Source organism: Saccostrea cucullata, unplaced genomic scaffold (genome assembly GCF_032062105.1).
Source record: "Saccostrea cucullata isolate Sc308-1 unplaced genomic scaffold, CSIRO_AGI_Scuc_v1 ctg14, whole genome shotgun sequence".
NCBI lineage: Eukaryota > Metazoa > Mollusca > Bivalvia > Ostreida > Ostreidae > Saccostrea > Saccostrea cuccullata.
Window position 1 is genome coordinate 182,617 of NW_026941090.1, and position 20,454 is coordinate 203,070.

The following is a 20,454-nucleotide window of genomic DNA, read 5'->3' on the forward strand; positions in this document are numbered from 1 at the left end:
AAACACCAAATGAGTTTATGCATAAAATTAACACAAAATCCAATTGATTGAAAATTGTTATGCAAAAAAAAAATCTGACAGTTATTCCTTATATTAACATGCACTTGATTCTGAAAATCCACATGCTCTAAGTCCCGCTTCTGCCTCTATTTGTCCCGCCCCACACCTGATTTTTTTTAGCAGCGCCTATCGATGAACCAGTACATTTATGTAGAAATAAAGTATTTTTACTATTTGTAATTTTATCTCAGACACACAAAAGACATTGGAAATGTAAATATGTATATTCAGCTCAATAAGGAGGATCAAAACTTAACTACAACCTTAATAGGTACATATTTAGACAAAAATATTCAAAGCATTTTTAAAAATAGTGATTTAACTTTTATTGGCTTTATTGTTAATTATCTGTGTATTGCAAATAGGTATATATGCATAAGGTATATGTTGAACAAATTTCCCTAAGAACAATTTATAAAGGACAAAATACAAAACAATTGCACCTGTCAGTGTACATAAAAGTAAAAGGAAACTCGTTATTTTAAATAACAAAATTAAAAAAGCTTTTGATTTTTTTTTTTCTAAAAGTAACAAAAACATTCTGCACAAAATCTAAATTTTGACAAATATTACAACCATGCATGCACTTAATACATATATATTGGTTATATGTAAATCAGGATCATTTATAGCAATCAAAGAAAAATCATACAATAAATGACTTAAAAATTCATATCAATATCACAGAAAAAAGATAGACATTTTGTATAATATCAGATATTCGGTGACTACAGAGAAATTTCAACTCCCCCGTCTTTAAAACTCTCTCCAGGAATGATGAAAGTCAGATATTTTGTTGCAGGCAGCAGGTTTGGGAGACCCCTGTAAATAAAAATAAACAGAGTTCTTGTAAAGCAGCCATCATTCACATTTTACTGTAAGTCCTGTCGCTCATGAAGAAGTCATTTTTGCCTTCACATCTTGTTTCTCTGTCTTATATTCATTACTTTTAAAATGAAATGTTGAAAATGTAAAAAATAAGAAATCACCAGCTGCTCTCGTGTAAGTGGGAAAATAAGAGCCCCATAAGCTTCAATGCTCACCTGAGTCGCTTTAGCTCTGCAGTTTTTCATCACATTTTCCACCTTTAATATTATTTTGATTCCCTATTGTGGCCAGACACTGGGATCTACACTACCTCAGGAAGCTTCAACATAAATTTAGGCTTTTCTGGCCCAGTGGTTCTTGAGAAGATTTTTTAAAAACAGATTTTCCTATATTTTTCAGTATATAATTTTAATTTTGATTCCCTGTTGTGGCCTAACCCTACCCCACAGGGTCATGATTTGAACAATTTAGCATCTATACCACTTCAGAAAGCTTTAATTTATAGAATTTCCAACTTTTCTGGCATAGTGCCTCTTGAGAAGATGATTTTTAAAGATTTTTTTCTATAAATCTGATTCCTTATTGTAACCTCACCCTACATGTATATCGAGGGGCCATGATTTGAACAATTTAGAATCTATTAAACCTCAGAAAGCTTTGACTTCAGCTTTTCTGACCCAATGGTTCTTGAGAAGAAGTTGAAAATTTGAAAAATTTATGGATGGATGGACAGATCAATGGACAATGGACAACAGGTGAACAGAAAAGCTCAACCAAGCTTTCAGATCAGATGAGCTAAAAAGTGGAAACCTTGTAAGTATCACATATAAGCTTAGTCAGATCTGCCTCTGCTTTCTTCTCTATATCTTCTGTGTGAACCTGGAAAAGATTCAAAGAACATATTTGAAGGAAAATGAAGTGAGAATTCACAATAATGAAATCATTTAGGGATATAACACATGTTTGGCTTGATGCTTACCCCATTCAAGGTGACCCAAGGGACATATTTATGGGGTGGGTTGAGTGCATTTGTCTTCAGAGCCATTTCATGTTCCAGGCTATTTCCCAGTTTTCTGGTGGAGCACTCCAAAATAGGCTTCAGGTCGATACCTTGACTCTTGGCACACTGGTCAAATAAAAAATAAGGTAGACATTTATAACATCTTGTAAATCAGCAAAATTAATCTCTTCTGAGAGCAAATGCTTGAATTTATCAATACCTAAAGTAAAACTAATGCAGGGCATTAAAATGTACTATCACACTCCATGATATTGACAGTTTCTTCTGTAGTAATCTTTACTATACTAACTTTGTTTGCTGACAATTTTGGTGTTCCAAACTGATCATGTTCAATGCAGCTGATGAAAGGGAAGTAACTGGAGATATTCTTCAGTATATGAATAGCACAGGTCTGAAAGTAAAAGAAAATTCAATCAGGTTGCAAACTGGGGCTTGGATGGGGGTATAATACAGGGTCAAGTTTTATATAGAAATTCACAGGAAAAAAATCTTTTTAACAATCTTTTCAATATGAGCAAGTTGAAGGTGACTTTGGTGAGAATTGTGGCCAAGGAACTTCATGTTATGAACTACAAACTGCATGTTTTCAGTGATAACTGCTGAACAGAACTGAAATATAAAACCAAAAATTCACATAGCGTGAATTCAATTTTCTAAATTAAATAAAATATCTCTCTCTTTCTCATTTTGTGTTCCTTCTGAGAGGATAAGAATTCCTGGGCATACCTATTATACTGATAAGGACTGCTGGAATAAAAACTGAAGTGTATGCATACCTAATACTGATAAATACTCTTGAGTTTACAAGAGCATATTTACCTATGATCCTGATATGGACTCCTGGCTTTACTAAGTACTGGTATGTCTACCTATGTTACAGATGAGGACTCCTGGGCTTACAGGAGTATGTCTACCTATGTTACAGATAAGGAGTACTGGGCTTACAGGAGTATGTCAACATATGGTACAGATAAGGACTCCTGGGCTTACAGGAGTATGTCTACCTATGTTACAGATAAGGACTCCTAACCTTAATGGAGTATGCCTATCTATGTGATTGTTAATACCTTTGGGGCTTACAGGAGTATGTCTACCTATGTTACGGATAAGGACTCCTGAGCATACAGGAGCATGTCTACCTATGTTACGGATAAGGACTCCTAGGCTTACAGGAGTATGTCTACCTATGCTACAGATAAGGACTCCTAGGCTTACAGGAGTATGTCTACCTATGTTACAGATAAGGACTCCTGGGCTTACAGGAGTATGTCTACCTATGTTACAGATAAGGACTCCTGGGCTTACAGGAGTATGTCTACCTATGTTACAGATTAAAACTCCTGGGCTTACAGGAGTATGTCTACCTTTGTTACAGATAAGGACTCCTGGGCTTATAGGAGTATGTCTACCTTTGTTACAGATAAGGACTCCTGAGCTTACAGGAGTATGTCTACCTATGTTACAGATTAAAACTCCTGGGCTTACAGGAGTATGTCTACCTATGTTACAGATAAGGACTCCTGGGCTTACAGGAGTATGTCTACCTATGTTACAGATAAGGAGATGTTACAGATAAAACTCCTGGGCTTACAGGAGTATGTCTACCTATGTTACAGATAAGGACTCCTGGGCTTACAGGAGTATGTCTACCTATGTTACAGATAAGGACTCCTAGGCTTACAGGAGTATGTCTACCTATGTTACAGATAAGGACTCCTGGGCTTACAGGAGTATGTCTACCTATGTTACAGATAAGGACTCCTGAGCATTACAGGAGTATGTCTAATCTATGTAATTGTTAAAACTCCTGGGCTTACAGGAGTGTGTCTACCTATGTTAAAGATGACTCTTTGGCTTTAAGGAGTATGTCTACCTATGTTACAGATTAAAACTCCTTAGATTACAGGAGTATGTCTACCTATGTTATAGATAAGGACTCCGGGGTTTACAGAAGTATGTCTACCTACGTTATAGATAAGAACTCCATGGCTTACAGGAGTGTGTCTACCTATGTTATAGATAGGGATTCCTTGGATTAAAGGAGTATGTCTACCTATGTTACAGATAAGGACTTCTGGGCTTACAGGAGTATGTCTACCTCTGTTACAGATAAGGACTCCTTGGATTACAGGAGTATGTCTACCTATGTTATAGATAAGGACTCCTGGGCTTACAGGAGTATGTCTACCTATGTTACAGATAAGGACTCCTGGGCTTACAGGAGTATGTCTACCTATGTTACAGATAAGGACTCCTGGGCTTACAGGAGTATGTCTACCTATGTTACAGATAAGGACTCCTGGGCTAACAGGAGTATGTCTACCTATGTTACAGATTAAGGAAATACCTGGTGCTGTACAGACTCTATATTATGTCTACCTATGACAATATCATGATGATATCGGACTCCTGGGCAATTTATTTTCACATTGATGTCTACATATGTTAAAGTCACAAGTGAAGTCCAAATTGATTACAGGAATATAAAAATAAATTAATAAGATAAAGAAATTTTAGGGTTGTTATTGTTTTAGATTAGATTAAGAGTATGTCTACCTATGTTACAGGTGAAAATTCCTGAAAGTGTTTTCACAGGTATCATGTCTACCTATGTTACGATATCGTCGATATCGACGATATCGACAGTAAGGTAAATTTTTTAAACACAGAAGTGATGTAAAAATAAAGTTTTTGTATTAGGATGAAGATTGATAAAGTAATATGCTCTTAACAATCATGATTCCTGAGCTTACGAGTATGTCGATATTGATGATACAGATAAGGTAAAATCTGGGTAAAAGTAAAGTATTTAAACATAAACACATTCAAAGAAACTGGGAAGGTATTTACCAAGAGTTGAGCAAACAGATATAAGGATATCGTCGATCCTGGGATTTATAAAGAAATTTTTAAGTAACAGTTGTTAAAAACACCATATTAAGGATGGAAATCACAATTCTACCTATGTTACAGATAAGGAGTAAGGAAATAGCTTAAAACAAAAAGTATTGTAATAAACACTTGAGAATATAGAACTATTTTAGTAAACTATAAAAAAAGTAATGTGTCGATATCGTAACTACATCGTGTCTTGGACATAACTCCTATGTTATAGATAAAGACTCCTGGGTTTACAGAAGTATGTCTACCTCTGTTACAGATAAGGACTCCTGGGCTTACAGGAGTATGTTTACCTATGTTACAGATGAGGACTCCAGAGCTTACAGGAGTATGTCTACCTATGTTACAGATGAGGATTTTTAGGCTTGAAGGAGTATATCTACCTATGTTACAAATAAGGACTCCTGGGCTTACAGGAGTATGTCTACCTTTGTTACAGATAAGGACTCCTGGGCTTACAGGAGTATGTCTACCAATGTTACAGATAAGGACTCCTTGGATTACAGGAGTATGTCACAGATAAGGACTCCTTGGATTACAGGAGTATGCTACAGATAAGGACTCTTAACCTTAAAGGAGTATGCTTATCAATGTAATTGTTAAGACCTTTGGGGCCTACAGGAGTGTGTCTACCTATGTTAAAGATAAGGACTCCTGGGCTTACAGGAGTATGTTTACCTATGTTACAGAGGACTCTTTGGCTTTTAGGAGTATGTCTACCAATGTAACAGATTAAAACTCCTTGGATTACAGGAGTATGTCTACCTATGTTATAGATAATGACTCCTGGGCTTACAGGAGTATGTCTACCTATGTTACAGATAAGGTGTACTGGGCTTACAGGAGTATGTCTACCTTTGTTACAGATAAGGACTCCTGGGCTTACAGGGGTATGTCTAACTATGTTACAGATAGGGATTCCTTGGATTACAGGAGTATGTCTACCTATGTTACAGATTAAAATCCCTAGGCTTACAGGAATGTGTCTACCTGTGTTATAGATAAAGACTTATTGGATTACAGGAGTATGTCTATCTATGTTATAGATAAGGACTCCTGGGCTTACAGGAGTGTGTCTACCTGTGTTATTGATGAGAACTCCTTGGATTACAGGAGTATGTCTATCTATGTTATAGATAAGGACTTATTGGATTACAGGAGTATGTCTATCTATGTTATAGATAAGGACTTATTGGATTACAGGAGTATGTCTATCTATGTTATAGATAAGGACTTATTGGATTACAGGAGTATGTCTATCTATGTTATAGATAAGGACTTATTGGATTACAGGAGTATGTCTATCTATGTTATAGATAAGGACTTATTGGATTACAGGTCTATGCCTCTCTGTGTTACTGACCTCAATCAGGTTTCCCACACATTCATCCTCTCCATGCTGACAAGTAAATTTCCACTGACCAGTTTCATCCTTTGTTTCCTACAACAAAATAAAGTAAAAGACTAGCTACATGTATATATTAAAATTTATTTTAAGTTCAATGCTTAATGAACTTTTTCAAACAAAGTATTACAAATTTTAATAAAAAAAGATGGTACATGTAGTACATTATTTTTAGTTTCTGGTCTTTTATATAAGAATTAGCATAACGGAACCATAATATGTTTATACATTTAATTATATGTAGAGAGTATTATGTACAGTATTATCTTCTAATTTTTCATATTAATACATATATCAGTAATCTCTCTTTCTCTTTCTCTCTTTCAATCCCTTACTCACAAATGTAAGGGTGCACAAACACAGACACAAATGCACAGCTAATTACCCTTGCATTCCCATAAGGCACAAGTGTGAGATTTATGATTTCCCCTATGTCATTGTATGTCTTAGTCAACTGTTTACGGAAAAAGTTCTTGCAATCTGGACACAAGGATTCAAAGTACAATGTGAGTTCCACCTTGTCTGCCTTGCCCGTGGACTGATAGTAGTGACTGCATTGCTCAGTCACCTGAAGTAATAAAAAAATTACTGTATTATTTCAGAACAATAAATACACGTTTAATATTTTACATGCTGAAAAATCAAGTTTCAATTAGAACATCTAGGTAACAATTTCTACCCTGGAACCGTTTTAGCATCCATTCCTATTCGTTGTCTTAAAAGCGTGATTTTAAACATGTTAAAACCAAAGATATTTCAGATAATATTAATTTTATGTTAAAATCACAATTCTTGGAAATGGTGGTATGTTATACCTACAACTGCATGAAATTAAAAAGCTGTGCAGTCATGCACATGCATGTTCTTGGTTTAATATCTCTTACTATCAAATGATTACCAGTATGTGTAATTGTTTGTTTATGATGACTTGATACCAAATAAATAAATAAATAATTATAGCTTCACTGGTTACAAGTGTAATGGTTTGGGTCATTGAATGTCTTGGGTAGCTCAGTGCCAATGGTTAGAGCATGTGAAGAGTACTTGACTAGCTAATCAGGGGTTTGAGGATCATTAAATGTGGGATTCTTCATGCAAGATGCAGTCAACCCAATACCATGAATTAAGACAGAAATAAACTGGTATAAAGAGACATGTGAACCAACATTTTAGGTTGAAATACCCAATATAATAAATATGCTATTTTCCCCAGAAAGACCATTTGGGGGTTCAAATCAGGGTGGAAACCTTTCATTTATAATGCAGATGGTGGGGTAGTTTTTGTGTGGAATGATCATTAGGCGGGGGTCCTGATTGATTTTTCCTATAGTATAGAACACTGTTCTAAAAAAATATGTGTAATGAATATCATTACTGAAGAAATAATCCAACAAGCTCCAGGATTAAAAAGTGGTGGCAGGGGTCCTGTTCACAAGTACCTGTGCAAAAGATGGCAAAAACAAATACTTTGTACTCTTCTGAATACAATGCATGTAAAAATCACTCACCAAATTATGTCTCCTTGAGAGACTTTGTACTCAAACTTTTAAAAGTTTTAGGGCTATTGGTGGGTGACCACACAGTATTTCAGTTATGGCCAACAGGTTGAATGATTGGTTAATCTCAGCGAGATTTGTCAAGACTGAAAATTTTGGACAGACGTCTCCTCCAAATAGAAATCTGTCCAAAATTTTTAGTCTCTACCAATCTCGCTGAGATTTATGATTGGTAACAGTTCAGCATAACGAGAAGCAATTGATTCAATTGTGAAAAGTATGTGTCCATTGTATATAAAATTAAGGCAGTCATTTTCAATAGTTATTTAAGGAATAACTGTCAAGTTAGTAGAGTATACCAGGGCATCAACGATAGTTGAAATTGGGGGATAATTTGCATAACGAGTGACGCTTACTAGACAGTGGTTCCTTATATTTCCTTTTCATTGTGAAATAAAATTGTAAATTTAGATTTTTTAAAAAATAAACAAATAGATTCAAATTACACGAGGCCACCCGTGTCAATTTCAATATTCCCCACCCATTGAGGTCAAACACAAAGACAGTCGCACAAGATTTACATGCATATTGGACCTCCTTAGAATCAGACACAAAGGCAGATGCACAAGATTGAAATATTTAAATCATACATGTTAACTCTCCCGATTTAGGCGGGAGTCTACCGCTTTTTCACTCCATCTCCCGCCTACCGATTTAATTCAGAAATCTACCGCTTTTCTACAAAAGCTGCGTCTAAAGTATCTTTGGTTCGCTTGGGTATCCATTTTTGAAGCCACTCTCATAAAATCTCGCTAGATATCGCGTGATTTGACTCGGAATCATACAAACGCTTTTTTTGTACATAGATTTCAAGCACGGATTTGACAACGACAACAACATAAGACTACCAGTGATTACATTGGTTACGATAAATTAATCAACATCCCTGCCATGAAAAAGGAGATACAGCTTTTAAGAATTAGATGAAAACATTTGACATCGTCTTTAAAAGCACAGAAGCTCACAACTTTATCAATAAAGGCAATAGAAATCACTCGATTGACCAAGCCATATGGCACATCTCTACTTTCGTTTTCGATCATCGCGGGAAATCTGATTTATATAACGAAAGATACGAACTTGTTTTAGATCTAGATTAAACCATGCCATCATTTGTTTTGTTGAAAAACTGAATGAACATTCAGAATTATTGCTTCTAGGCTATTTCAGCAAAGATCAATCTTCAAAGGGCTAAGTAAAGCAGCCAATCCAAGCAAAATGATGAGCATGAAAAATATTTGAAGTTGTACAATTTATGTCAAACTTAAGGTGTTTCTGTCTTCTTATTGCTGTTGATATTTAAGATTAATTAGTGTAGGTACCTGATTTCATTTAAAGCTTTTAATATACATGTATATTACATGAAAGATATCGATAATCAAAGTGTTAAACAACGTGCGCGCAATGCTACCGCTTTTGAGGTCTGAATCTCCCTCTTTTTCATCGCAATAGGTTAACATGTATGTTTAAATGTTAATACTAGCCTAAGGTACCTTATGATTGTTGATGTACAGATATACAAGTATTATTTTGCAATGCTTGATACAGAATTTGGATTTATAGGCATTTACTATCTATGTCAATTCAACAAAAATTATTTTCATGTACTAAAAAGATATGAGTTGAATTGAATATTTTCTGTTACACACATGTATGTTGATGTAGCTTGTAAATGAAACACTTCTAGCATGTGTTTGTTTCTTTGTCTTTTCTGTTAGTACTAAGGAAAAAATGTTTTTGAACTATAATTACATTCCACTTAAATTAAGCTCAGTAAGGAGAATTATTATATCTATTATAAGCCATAAAAAATTTTAAAAAATTGTATTTCTAATTCTTCTGCATTCTACACAGGAAATCTTCAGTTGAACATGTATCCCATCTTCTTTAATATTAAATCTAAAAAACAAAACAATTAATTTCATTGAGAAAAATTAGATTGCAATGGTAATCTAATTTTTTGGTTTGGTATTTTTTTCCCTATGCCTTCCATTTTTTTTTTTAAATTCTAAATTGACATATCACCAGAGAAATGTGTAAGATATCATGTTCCAGAAATTAAATGTTTTATGATCTATGAAGTATACAATATATTTGGCAATGCATGTTTTTTTTAAAATTTATTTTAGTAAACAATTTATTTCCCCCTTCAGAAGCAGACTGTTAGATAAAAATTGCATTGTTTACATTTGATTTCCAGGTATTACTAATTTTACAAACTGCATGCAAACAATATTTTGACTTTGCTTTCACTTTAATTTTAAGGTACTCTCTAAACCATTGGGGTGGGTATTACCTATACATTGCTTCTTTTTCACAAATCGCAAGATAAACAAATAAAAAAGCTTCAAAGCATTTTAATTTTCTAAAGTGTTTTTTGTTAAATTATAAACATGTAAATTTGTCACTGTATATTTATCGTTTATAAAACTACATGAAAGTTCAATAAATACTGCAGTATGTCAATAGCTAAGGGTAACCCTGGTATTTATTCAGAAGAATTTTGTTCAATTATAAGGTATGACTTTAGACCCTTCAGCCCCTGCATGGGTTTCAGTTTCCAATTTTTATAGCTATAAAATGACTTGGAGTTGTAAAAGGGGTTTTTGAAGAAAAGTACATGTAGCTTGCACCCTCATCCTCAATAGAACTTCATTTTTCATAATATTTATTTTTTTTATCTCTTGAAGAAAAAAAAAATTAGAGCAAGTTATTAATTGAGTATATTGTTTCTCCAAGGATGAATCCAGGATATGTCTTTGTACTCTCATGTCATCCAGAACTTGTGAATTTTTTTCTCATTTTCCCATTTATAAATATTTTTTTTTATTAAAAAATAATAAATAAGACACTTCCACCTTGTTATGTTAATTTAAAAAGTTGTCCACATAATTTTGAAGCGATATGAGCAAAAATAAATCGATAAAAATAACCTATTGCAGATTTATTAAGAACAGGTGTGCGTGTGGTGGATTTTGATCCGCTCCCGTAAAAAACAAAAATGGCATCGTACAGCAGACGCTTCGTACTCATCGTAATTTTCGTGAAATACTGCAAGTAGAAATATTATCATGGATAATTTCGTTTAGTATCATTGCATGCAGGAGAATATTCATTTGATTTGCACCAAAACATGACTGATTCTGTCAGGAAAATGGAAATCTAGCCGAAAATTCTATGGCATGTCCTGTCGCACGACTGCTATTTTGTGCGTTTTCAAAGACTTGATATATCACCGGTGAGTTTATTAATTCTAAACAACTTTTTCTTTCTTCGAGACGAATTGGGGTTTGAAAAAATTGTGGAATTTATGTACCTTGCGAAAAAATTTCAAATAACTACCGTTTGACAGATTTTTAAATGCAAAAACGAAAATCGGCAATAATGGGTACTCGGCAATAATGGGTACTTGCACGTTAAATTAAATGAATAGTCAAATACTTGTGACATTTTGTTTACTTCTTACAAAAAAGAGTTTTTGTGAAAAAACTGCATATAAATAGCTTTATCAAGATATTTTAAATAGCTTAATAACGCTATATAGATTTTTAAAGCTATATGGCTTAATCAAGAGATTGTGCTGGACCTGCGGCTTTGTGGTCTGATTTAGGAGCATGTAAAAAGAAAGCAGGATTGACTTAGTATCGAAGTAAAGGCCTTTGTTTTTTGTGTGTGTTTTTTTTTAATTGATTATATGTTTAATTTTTTTTTATTTATTATAAATTTTGAATATATTTATTTTCTTTTTTAATATTTAACAGCAATATTCAATATTTGTTTCAGTGACTGTCACAGATTAACAAAAAAATTTACCTGACACAGTGTTGCTACTTCCTCTGAACTACACCAAAATTCTGGTGGAACGTTACATTTATTAGCTGAAGATACAGCTAGAACCACAAACAAGAAATAAACCACTTGCTTCAACATTGTTTTTGGTTAACTGTCACATGATTATCACATGCGCATGAATTGCTGCATCTCGATCTCGATGTTAATAGAACTAGAATCGCCTAATCATACAATAAAGTGATATCAACACTTCGAATAGGTGCTATAATCTATCCGAGAAAGTGTTTCACCTATGATATCACTTATTCCATATGCAATTTTACAAGTAACAGTTACATGTATTACTTTTATTAACAACCCACCCCCCCCCCCCCATTTTGAAAAAAAAATCATTTAAAAAAGTTATATGACTCCGGTGGTTATGACACAATGAAATAAGCTGCTTTTTCTCGAAGCTTTACATTATATAAATAAACTCTCAGTTACAAAAAGGAAAATATAACTTATATCAATTATTGGTTTATTCGGGTAAATGAAATACTGGTTCTTTAGTTCAACCCCAACTTCCTGTGCGCCATGTTTTTATTTTGACAAAAGATGGAAATGACAGAACTTTGTTTACCTCTTTTGATTTATCTTCACCATAAAATGCCATAATGTTTCCCATAACACCAGGTATTAAAAATATCAAGTTTTCCTCTTTACGCTTGTAAGATGTTGGTGTCGACATTTTTATGAATCAAGAATTTTACTTTAGTGATGGTGCTTGTGTTTTGTTTTGATGTTTCTTACTTAAGTTTTTCACAGGTAAGTCATGAAAGATAGGGACGGATCGTGCGTTTTAGATTTTTATGCACTGAATTTCAAATAGTTAAAGCACTGCTATGGACAGTTTACAGTTATCCCAAGCAGTTTTCATAACATTGACATTGTTAAATTTGACAAGAAGAGTTACTTTCCTTAGAAAGAGAAACTTTGCCTTAATAGAATGAAAGTATTTTCGAATATCAATAGGAGTGCTTCCTAATAAAACTGGTCATGGCTAAGCATCTTTTCATTTGTTGTAAATATGCCCTTCAAATTTGAAAAAGAAGCTCCCAATCAATTTTTTTTTTACAAATTAATTTTAACAATTGTTTCATTACTGACCCTAGCACTCACCAGAGCAGCTAAAAATTCAATTTTATCTCAGTTAATTAAGGTAAATGGTGCAGATTACAGAAACAAAACTTGAATACAACAGTAAAATCTAATGATACGATCAAATAGTTTATCTTTCACATCTTTAATTCATTTACTATAATCCTTAAAAATTTGTTGTTGGCAAGAGGATTGAATTTCTGGTGATGAATCCTGCCTTTTATGGTATATGACACACAGTTCTTTTGCAATCGGGCGTTTCAGAATGTTGTAGGCCATTTGAAAATAATGGCCAAAGAAAACAAAAGGCTACAGCCGAAATAACCTGTAAGTTTAACACTCGCTGAACAGACTAAATAAAATACAGTGGGCCTTCAGATATCCGGACGCCAGATATCCGGATGCTTCAGTATCCGGACGACTTTTTATCGGAACAGAATTTTTAAATGTTAATTTGTCTTGTTTAACTAGTAATTCAGATATCCGGACGCTTCACATATCCGGACAAATTGACTAGGAACCAAAGTGTCCGGATAAATGAGGCTCCACTGTAATGAGTTTTTTTTTAGCTTACCTGAGCCGAAGGCCCAAGTGAGCTTTTCTGATGACATTTTGTCCGGCGTCCGTCTGTCTGTAAACTTTTCACATTTTCGACTTCTTCTCAAGAACCGCTGGGCCAAATTCAACCAAACTTGCCACAAAGTATCCTTGGTTGAAGGGGATTCAAATTTGTTCAAATGAAGGGCCACGCCCTCATTCAAGGGGAGATAATTGGGAATTAATGAAAATTTGGTAGCATGTTTTAAAAATCTTCTTCTCAAGAACCACTGTGCCAGGAAAGATGAAACTTGTGGGGAAACATCCTCAGGTAGTGTAGATTCAAGTTTGTTCAAATCATGACCCCCAGGGGTAGGGCGGGGCCAAAATGGCCGACCAAAGTTTTACATAGAAATATATAGGAAATTTCTTTATAAATCTTCTCCTCAAGAATAACAAAGCCATAATTGATCATATTTATATGGAAGCATCCTCAGGTAGTGTAGATTCAAGTTTGTTCAAATCATGACCCCCAGGGGTAGGGCGGGGCCAAAATGGCTGAAAAAAGTTTTACATAGAAATGTATAGGAAAATTCTTTAAAAATCTTCTTCTCAAGAATAGCAAAGCCATAATTGATCATATTTATATGGAAGCATCCTCAGGTAGTGTAGATTCAAATTTGTTCAAATCATGACCCCCAGGGGTAGGGCGGGGCCACAATGGCCGACTAAAGTTTTACATAGAAATATATAGGAAATTTCTTTAAAAATCTTCTTCTCAAGAATAGCAAAGCCATAATTGATCATATTTATTTGGAAGCATCCTCAGGTAGTGTAGATTCAAGTTTGTTCAAATCATGACCCCCAGGAGTAGGGCGGGGCCAAAATGGCCGACCAAAGTTTTACATAGAAATATATAGGAAAATTCTTTAAAAATCTTCTCCTCAAGAATAACAAAGCCATAATTGATCATATTTATATGGAAGCATCCTCAGGTAGTGTAGATTCAAGTTTGTTCAAATCATGACCCCCAGGGGTAGGGCGGGGCCAAAATGGCTGAAAAAAGTTTTACATAGAAATGTATAGGAAAACTTTAAAAATCTTCTTCTCAAGAATAGCAAAGCCATGATTGGTCATGGGACTACTTTTGGATTTAAGCTTTTTGAGTATAAACCAATTCTGCTTTTTCCTAGCCACAGTGCTCAGGTGAGCGATGTGGCCCATGGGCCTCTTGTTTCACATTCAATTTATTTTCCGGTACTTAAATTACTTTTACTACTTTCCACAATCTCAGATTTCAGCATTCAATGACAAGTCAGGTATTCGATTTTGATCCCCAGTTTGCTTGTTAATTTCTTGTTGCTAACATGCTTTCCCTATGAGTACTATTAGTAATGTGGAATATTGAAAGTTTCTGAAATAACAGTGCACCTGACATCCTGCGATGCACAAATTTTTGTCATAGGTGTACAGATTTGCCCGTATTGACGCCCGGCTGGATGTGTAAAAATTTTCCATATTATTAAATTAAAATTCGGATATTTTATAAAACTCGCTCAAATCGACCAATATTACTGGTTGCAAAGTATAACAAACAAACGGGTAGAATTTGTCATGCAACCTTTAGGTCCAGGACTGAATATACAGTGAGCTGGCCCCATTCACATTATTGCTAAAATGAAGTTATTAAAGACATTTATTTTTTCGGGCTTGTACATTTTTGGCAGAGCGGACAACTTTAACTAGCAATCAGCCCTGCATGTCTAGCTAATTTTACAGTGAGTTTCAAACATTGGTAGTGAACAAGCTAGGGCTGGAACGATATATATCGAGATATCATGATATATGTGAGGACGATACACATATCGATACATATGAAGAAATATAGCCCCCAAAAAAATCTGACTTCTGCTTTTCTTTGTTTATTTAACATTTAAGGTTTAATATATAAAGGAAATAAGATTAATATAAATAGAGATATGAAATAAATAATAATTAACACCACTCGAGATTTTTTTTTTAACAACATATAAACAACTATTTTGAATAAATTATTCTTATTTGCAAAGAAATAATTTGTTTATTTCAATGCAGAAACAGATTTTATAAGCAATTAAACATATTTTGATACAAATCGTATCGTGGCTCAAATATCATGATACGTATCGATATAGAAAAAGTTGTATCGTCCCAGCCCTAGAACAAGCAAAGATTGAACTCGCAATGGAATATTATATTTACCATGGCAGATAGCATACTTCTGATGAAAAAAGTATACTGTCAGATGAAACTGAAGAATCAGAATAAAATGGAGAAATTCTCACAGAATGAGATGTAAAGATTTCAAAGGACGTGTTTTAGCATAAACCTGTAGCCATCAAGATAGTAGTTTGATTCAAGTGTATCATTGCAAACCACAGTCAAAATGCACAATTTTTCCCATTTTGGCCTTGGGTATCCTTGGGTATTAGAGAGCTGTAAGTGGACTTTTGACCATGGGTTGAGCCAATGATCATGGCATCTTGGCCAAAAAAAAGATAAAACAGCATTCTAGCTGTACATTCTGAAAGCATAAATGCCATGCAGAACTTTGTACATGTTATGATAATTAATAAAAACAATTTACTGACTTGGCAGTATGTTAATGTAGTAAGTTTATACCAGTGGATTAATTGTTTATTGAAAGCTTTACAACCAACAACTATTTTTTATATTCATATCATGTAGTTGATTAGATTATAACAAAATATACTGTTGATAAAGTACACATACATGTATATATAGCTTGTCCCATAAGTAAATATGTTTTCTTGATATTCAGCATGGCATCAAAACCAGGTTTCTAGAAAGAACATTAAATCTTATAGACTATAAAACTTAAAAATATGTCAATTAATCTTATTTGAGTTTGTCAAAGTCAGACAAAGTGTACATTTAAGAATTCAGTAAATTGAAAAAGAAGGAAATATTGCAGGAGGAAAATCATCAAAGACTTGTCTGGTTTGAAAAAAAAATCCCCCAATATCTTCTGCATTAGATGATCATAATAGGGATTTAATAGAAAATATTGATTTAACATGGGATTGAGGTCATGATGATATTTTATAAAAGTCTCTCAAAAATTTATGTTTGGTTAATTGGGACAGACTATAGCATGTGTCTTTGATGGTGGGTGAGCAATGATATTGGTCATATGTGTGCATTTTCAGTCAGAGAGGAATTATTTTTAGCTTTTAATTGTAACGGGAAAGATGGTTAAATTCATGTTTTGGTAAATTTTAGTCATTTTACTTCAGGAAAAATCGTTTCATGAACTTATATAAATAATAATTGGCACATTTACTGCAAAATTCGGCTTCTTAAAATTTGCTAAAATTGATTGAATTTATTCATTTAGACATTAAGTAAAATACAAATTGAAGGCAAAACTTGAGAATATGAAACAACATTGTCAGGGTATTGAATACAGGTATTAGCATTTTATGATTGTCCTCACTGACTGACAAAAATAAAGGATTATTTAATAGAAAATTTCACTGGTAGACCCAGAATAATGCATGATTGACTAATGACATTTGTCAAAAAAATATTTTTTTTTATTACCAATTATAAAATATTTGGAAATTTTTCAGCAAATTTCAGAAATAAATGGTGTCCTGTTGGAGTTAGGATCTACCAGTGTCTGCCCTTTAGACATTGTCCTCGTCCTTCTACCTCGGTTAACTCAATATTTTGTTGTGTCAGTGCTTTTTCTCCCATAATATGAATGACGCTGCTTTTTTTGTTTTTATTGCAAGGTATAGCCAGCTTAGTCACCCAACAACTGAATGTGGCAAGCAATGGTATGTGTGGAGTCCAGATGCCAAATGGACTGTCATCAGACATACGTAAATTATCCCCCCTTTATTTCTCTCTCCACATTGAATTGTGTTTACACAATTCCAGAAGTATCAATGACATGTTCTATGTGGCAAGCAATAATATATTCTTAACACATGACGAAACTTTCTCTTCATTCCAGGTGCTTTCAATGTTGCAAATAGTTTTAAACAAATTCATATGCTTGATATTTCTGGTATATGCATTTATGTAAGTACAATGTTTCCATACTGTAAAATGCTTCATCCTAAGCACTTACAGTACGAAAGTTTTCTGCATGATGTAGATTTTAATTAACTAGTGTCCACAGGTTATTAGTAGCAGTGAGCGATAGAAAAAAAATAATTTTGATGTTTTCACCATAAAAATCACGTTGACTAATGTGTTTTAGCGCAGAGAGAATTTTGTCAAAATATTATTTGCAGACATTCAAAATGCATGAGTTAATGGGTTGCTTTTATTTCTTTTGAAAAGCAAGACATAAAAGATTAATGGAAAATTAATTTCCAAGCTTTTTTAATGATATATATTTCCTAGGAAATATGATTTTCAGTTATTATGGTTCTGGACAAAGTACAATTCTGAGAGCTTGCATCATTAATTCCCTCAAAATTTCAAAATGAAACACACAAGAAGTTCAATGAAAGAGTGAGCAGGTGCTTTTCCGGGTGTAGTGTAACAAGTCATGTATTGCCGGATTTGACGGAATCTTTATCTTTCTTTTTCAGGCTCCACGCCTCTGTCATTCGGTCCATTCACCACTGTTCCTCCACCTGAACGTAAGTTATACATAGCTTTTATATTTACAAGATTTTTCATACAAATATCACGAAAATTTTTATTTCTGACATAGAATATAATGACAAAAAAAATCAAAGTTTGATTTATTTTTTATTTGTTTGATTTTAGTTACATTTGAGGGTAAGAATTGATATTTAAACCATATTAAATGTATTGTTTTTTGTGAATGCTGATTTTTCCATGAATGTTTTTAATTCTTTTCAAATATTTAAATCGTGGCGGGTCATTCTTTAAATTTCAATCAAAAACCAGTGAAAAAAAATCAACTAGACAAATTACTAGTAATAGATTATTGACTTGTTTCATCCAGCCATCAAAAGAAATCCAAGAAAGAACCTTTTTTTTCTTTGTGTCCATTCATGTGGAAAACAAAAAGAAATAACTAAACAGATAGTGTAAAAATTTATGATACCGTATTAATTTTAACATTATTTAAAATTCAAATACAACTTTATTTCTGCTAATTCTCAAGTTTATGTGCATCCTTATCAAACTTAAATGGGTGTTGCTAAAACGCGGAACGGGAAACGGAACGGAAAGCGGAACGGAAAACGGAATATATTATTTTGGATTAAATCACTTAAAATACACAAAATTTATTATAAACGATATATCATGTACATATTCAACCCCCCACTATTAAATACAAGTGGATTTTGTCATGCTCAGTCTCTTTTTTACGAAAATCGCTAACATAGCAGTCACCTAGAATCGAATATGAAAAGGGGGGATGAACGAACTTGAAAAGTATTTGACAAGCAAAAACACAAAAAAGAAACAATTGTTTGATTCGGGAGGGGGATAAGTTCCAACTCCAACATCTTTCAATACTATTTTTTTACACTAACTTACTGCATTAATTACATTCACAAAAAGTGTGAGGATGTCAACTTGAACGAACATTTCCGTAGTAAAAAGGTTATGACTGGGTGGGGATCAAATACGAGTTTGATATCTAGATGAACCATGAAAAGAGAACTAAAATGTAAAAAAAAATTATTATGATTACGCTTAGGGCAAACCTTTACGGCAAGCTCGGATAAACATCTCTTATACACACTGGTTGTTAAAATTTTATTCAGAATAGAGTCGCTTTCTATATATTTAAATTCTGGATAGACAAAGTTGGAAAACTTTCATGTGGTAGATATAATGCAGAATCTTTGCATTCAATGAAGTTAAATTTTGTTTGTTTGCGGTTCATATGTGTGTGTGTTAGGGGGGGGGTGGTGTATATGAATGACCTCGTAAGAAATGAGTTTGTTTTCCTGCTCATCGGAAAGGTCTGAGAAGTTGTAATAGGTATGCCCCCCTTTTTGTGTCCAAATTATACATAAGGTTTAATAAATCAATTTTTAATGTGATTGTGGGCCCCTAAACAGACCCGAAACTGCCGCTACCCCTTTCATAATTCGCGAATTCGACACTGCGTGCATAATCTGAATATCATAACTAGTTATTTTTGTCTTTACATACATCGACATTGGAAACAAATTGAAAAGGGGGGGGGGGGTCAGTAAAAATTTTCCAACATACAACAAATTTGACAAGCCAAAAAAGGGGGATATGTCCTTTGCCCAAGCACGAAAATCCCATTTCGTGTGTGTGGGGGGGGGGTCGAATTTCTTTCAGTACCATTCTTTCCATGGAGGGTGTGTATGACTCATAAATATATAATAGTTTACAATAAATTTTTATCAGAAATGATTTTTACAGCAAGAATATTGATCTTTTATCTGATTTATATCGAATCTATGGTATTTGTTTGACAAAAATTTTCCGTTTTCCGTTCCGTTCCGCTTTCCGTTCTGTTTTTCCGTTCCGCGTTTTAGCAACACCCAACTTAAACAGACAACTGAAAATATGAAAATCTATGAAGCTTCGCATTCTTTTCATAAATTCTTAATATTATATGCCTTGAGTATGCACATATAAAGCTGTGATATAAATTAAACAGAACCACTTATGATACAATTCTTGACTTTGTACATGCACATGTTGTATACCAGTATGAATCTCACAATCTTTTAATATTGTATGTATTCTATGTATTCTTTTGCATACTTTTTTGATGAATCATTGTGAGTTACACAGCTGTAATGACTTTTTTCCTTGTGCAGCTCCACCCCACCCTGCTGATCAGCCCCCACCTCCACCCCCACCATCCAATGGAAATGCCGGAGAGTTTGTCTGCCCTCTCAGACCGGACCATGGCCGAGAGGGAAAACCCATCGCTCTCCGGGCAAACCATTTTCATGTCAACATCCCCAAGGGCTTCATTCACCACTACAATGTAGCAATCACACCTGAAAAATGTCCCAGAAGAGTCAACAGGTAAGGTATCAACCAAACCATTTGTCCTTTTTAACAGTAAATTATTTTCAAATCTAAGTCTTCCAAGAACTGCAAACACAAGTTTCTGCTAACATGTGTATTGATTACGGTAGATATAGAACCCATGATTTTAAACACAAATCAAATTGTTATATACATCATGAAAGAAACTTGATAAAGTCTGGTTTTAGCAACTATTT

The 20,454-nt window shown here is 33.8% G+C and overlaps 2 protein-coding genes across 2 annotated transcripts in view; one reads left to right on the plus strand and one right to left on the minus strand.

The window, feature by feature from the left end:
• Positions 1 to 604: 604 nt before the first annotated feature.
• On the minus strand, positions 605 to 11,742 carry LOC134257169 (gamma-interferon-inducible lysosomal thiol reductase-like). Its single transcript, XM_062739814.1, has 7 exons — positions 11,585 to 11,742; positions 6,601 to 6,783; positions 6,174 to 6,251; positions 2,199 to 2,300; positions 1,868 to 2,014; positions 1,699 to 1,767; positions 605 to 882 (listed from the first exon to the last, which is right to left on the minus strand). The coding sequence occupies exons 1-7, from the start codon at positions 11,699 to 11,701 to the stop codon at positions 817 to 819; spliced, it is 762 nt and encodes a 253-aa protein (XP_062595798.1). The 5' UTR covers positions 11,702 to 11,742; the 3' UTR covers positions 605 to 816.
• A 386-nt stretch (positions 11,743 to 12,128) lies between these two features.
• The window catches only part of LOC134257146 (protein argonaute-2-like), a 34,400-nt gene continuing 26,074 nt past the window's right edge, over positions 12,129 to 20,454 (plus strand). The window contains 4 exon segments of the mRNA XM_062739786.1: positions 12,129 to 12,238; positions 17,038 to 17,127; positions 17,848 to 17,898; positions 20,041 to 20,254. Coding sequence (XP_062595770.1) covers positions 12,220 to 12,238; positions 17,038 to 17,127; positions 17,848 to 17,898; positions 20,041 to 20,254 — 374 coding nt within the window. The 5' untranslated portion in view covers positions 12,129 to 12,219.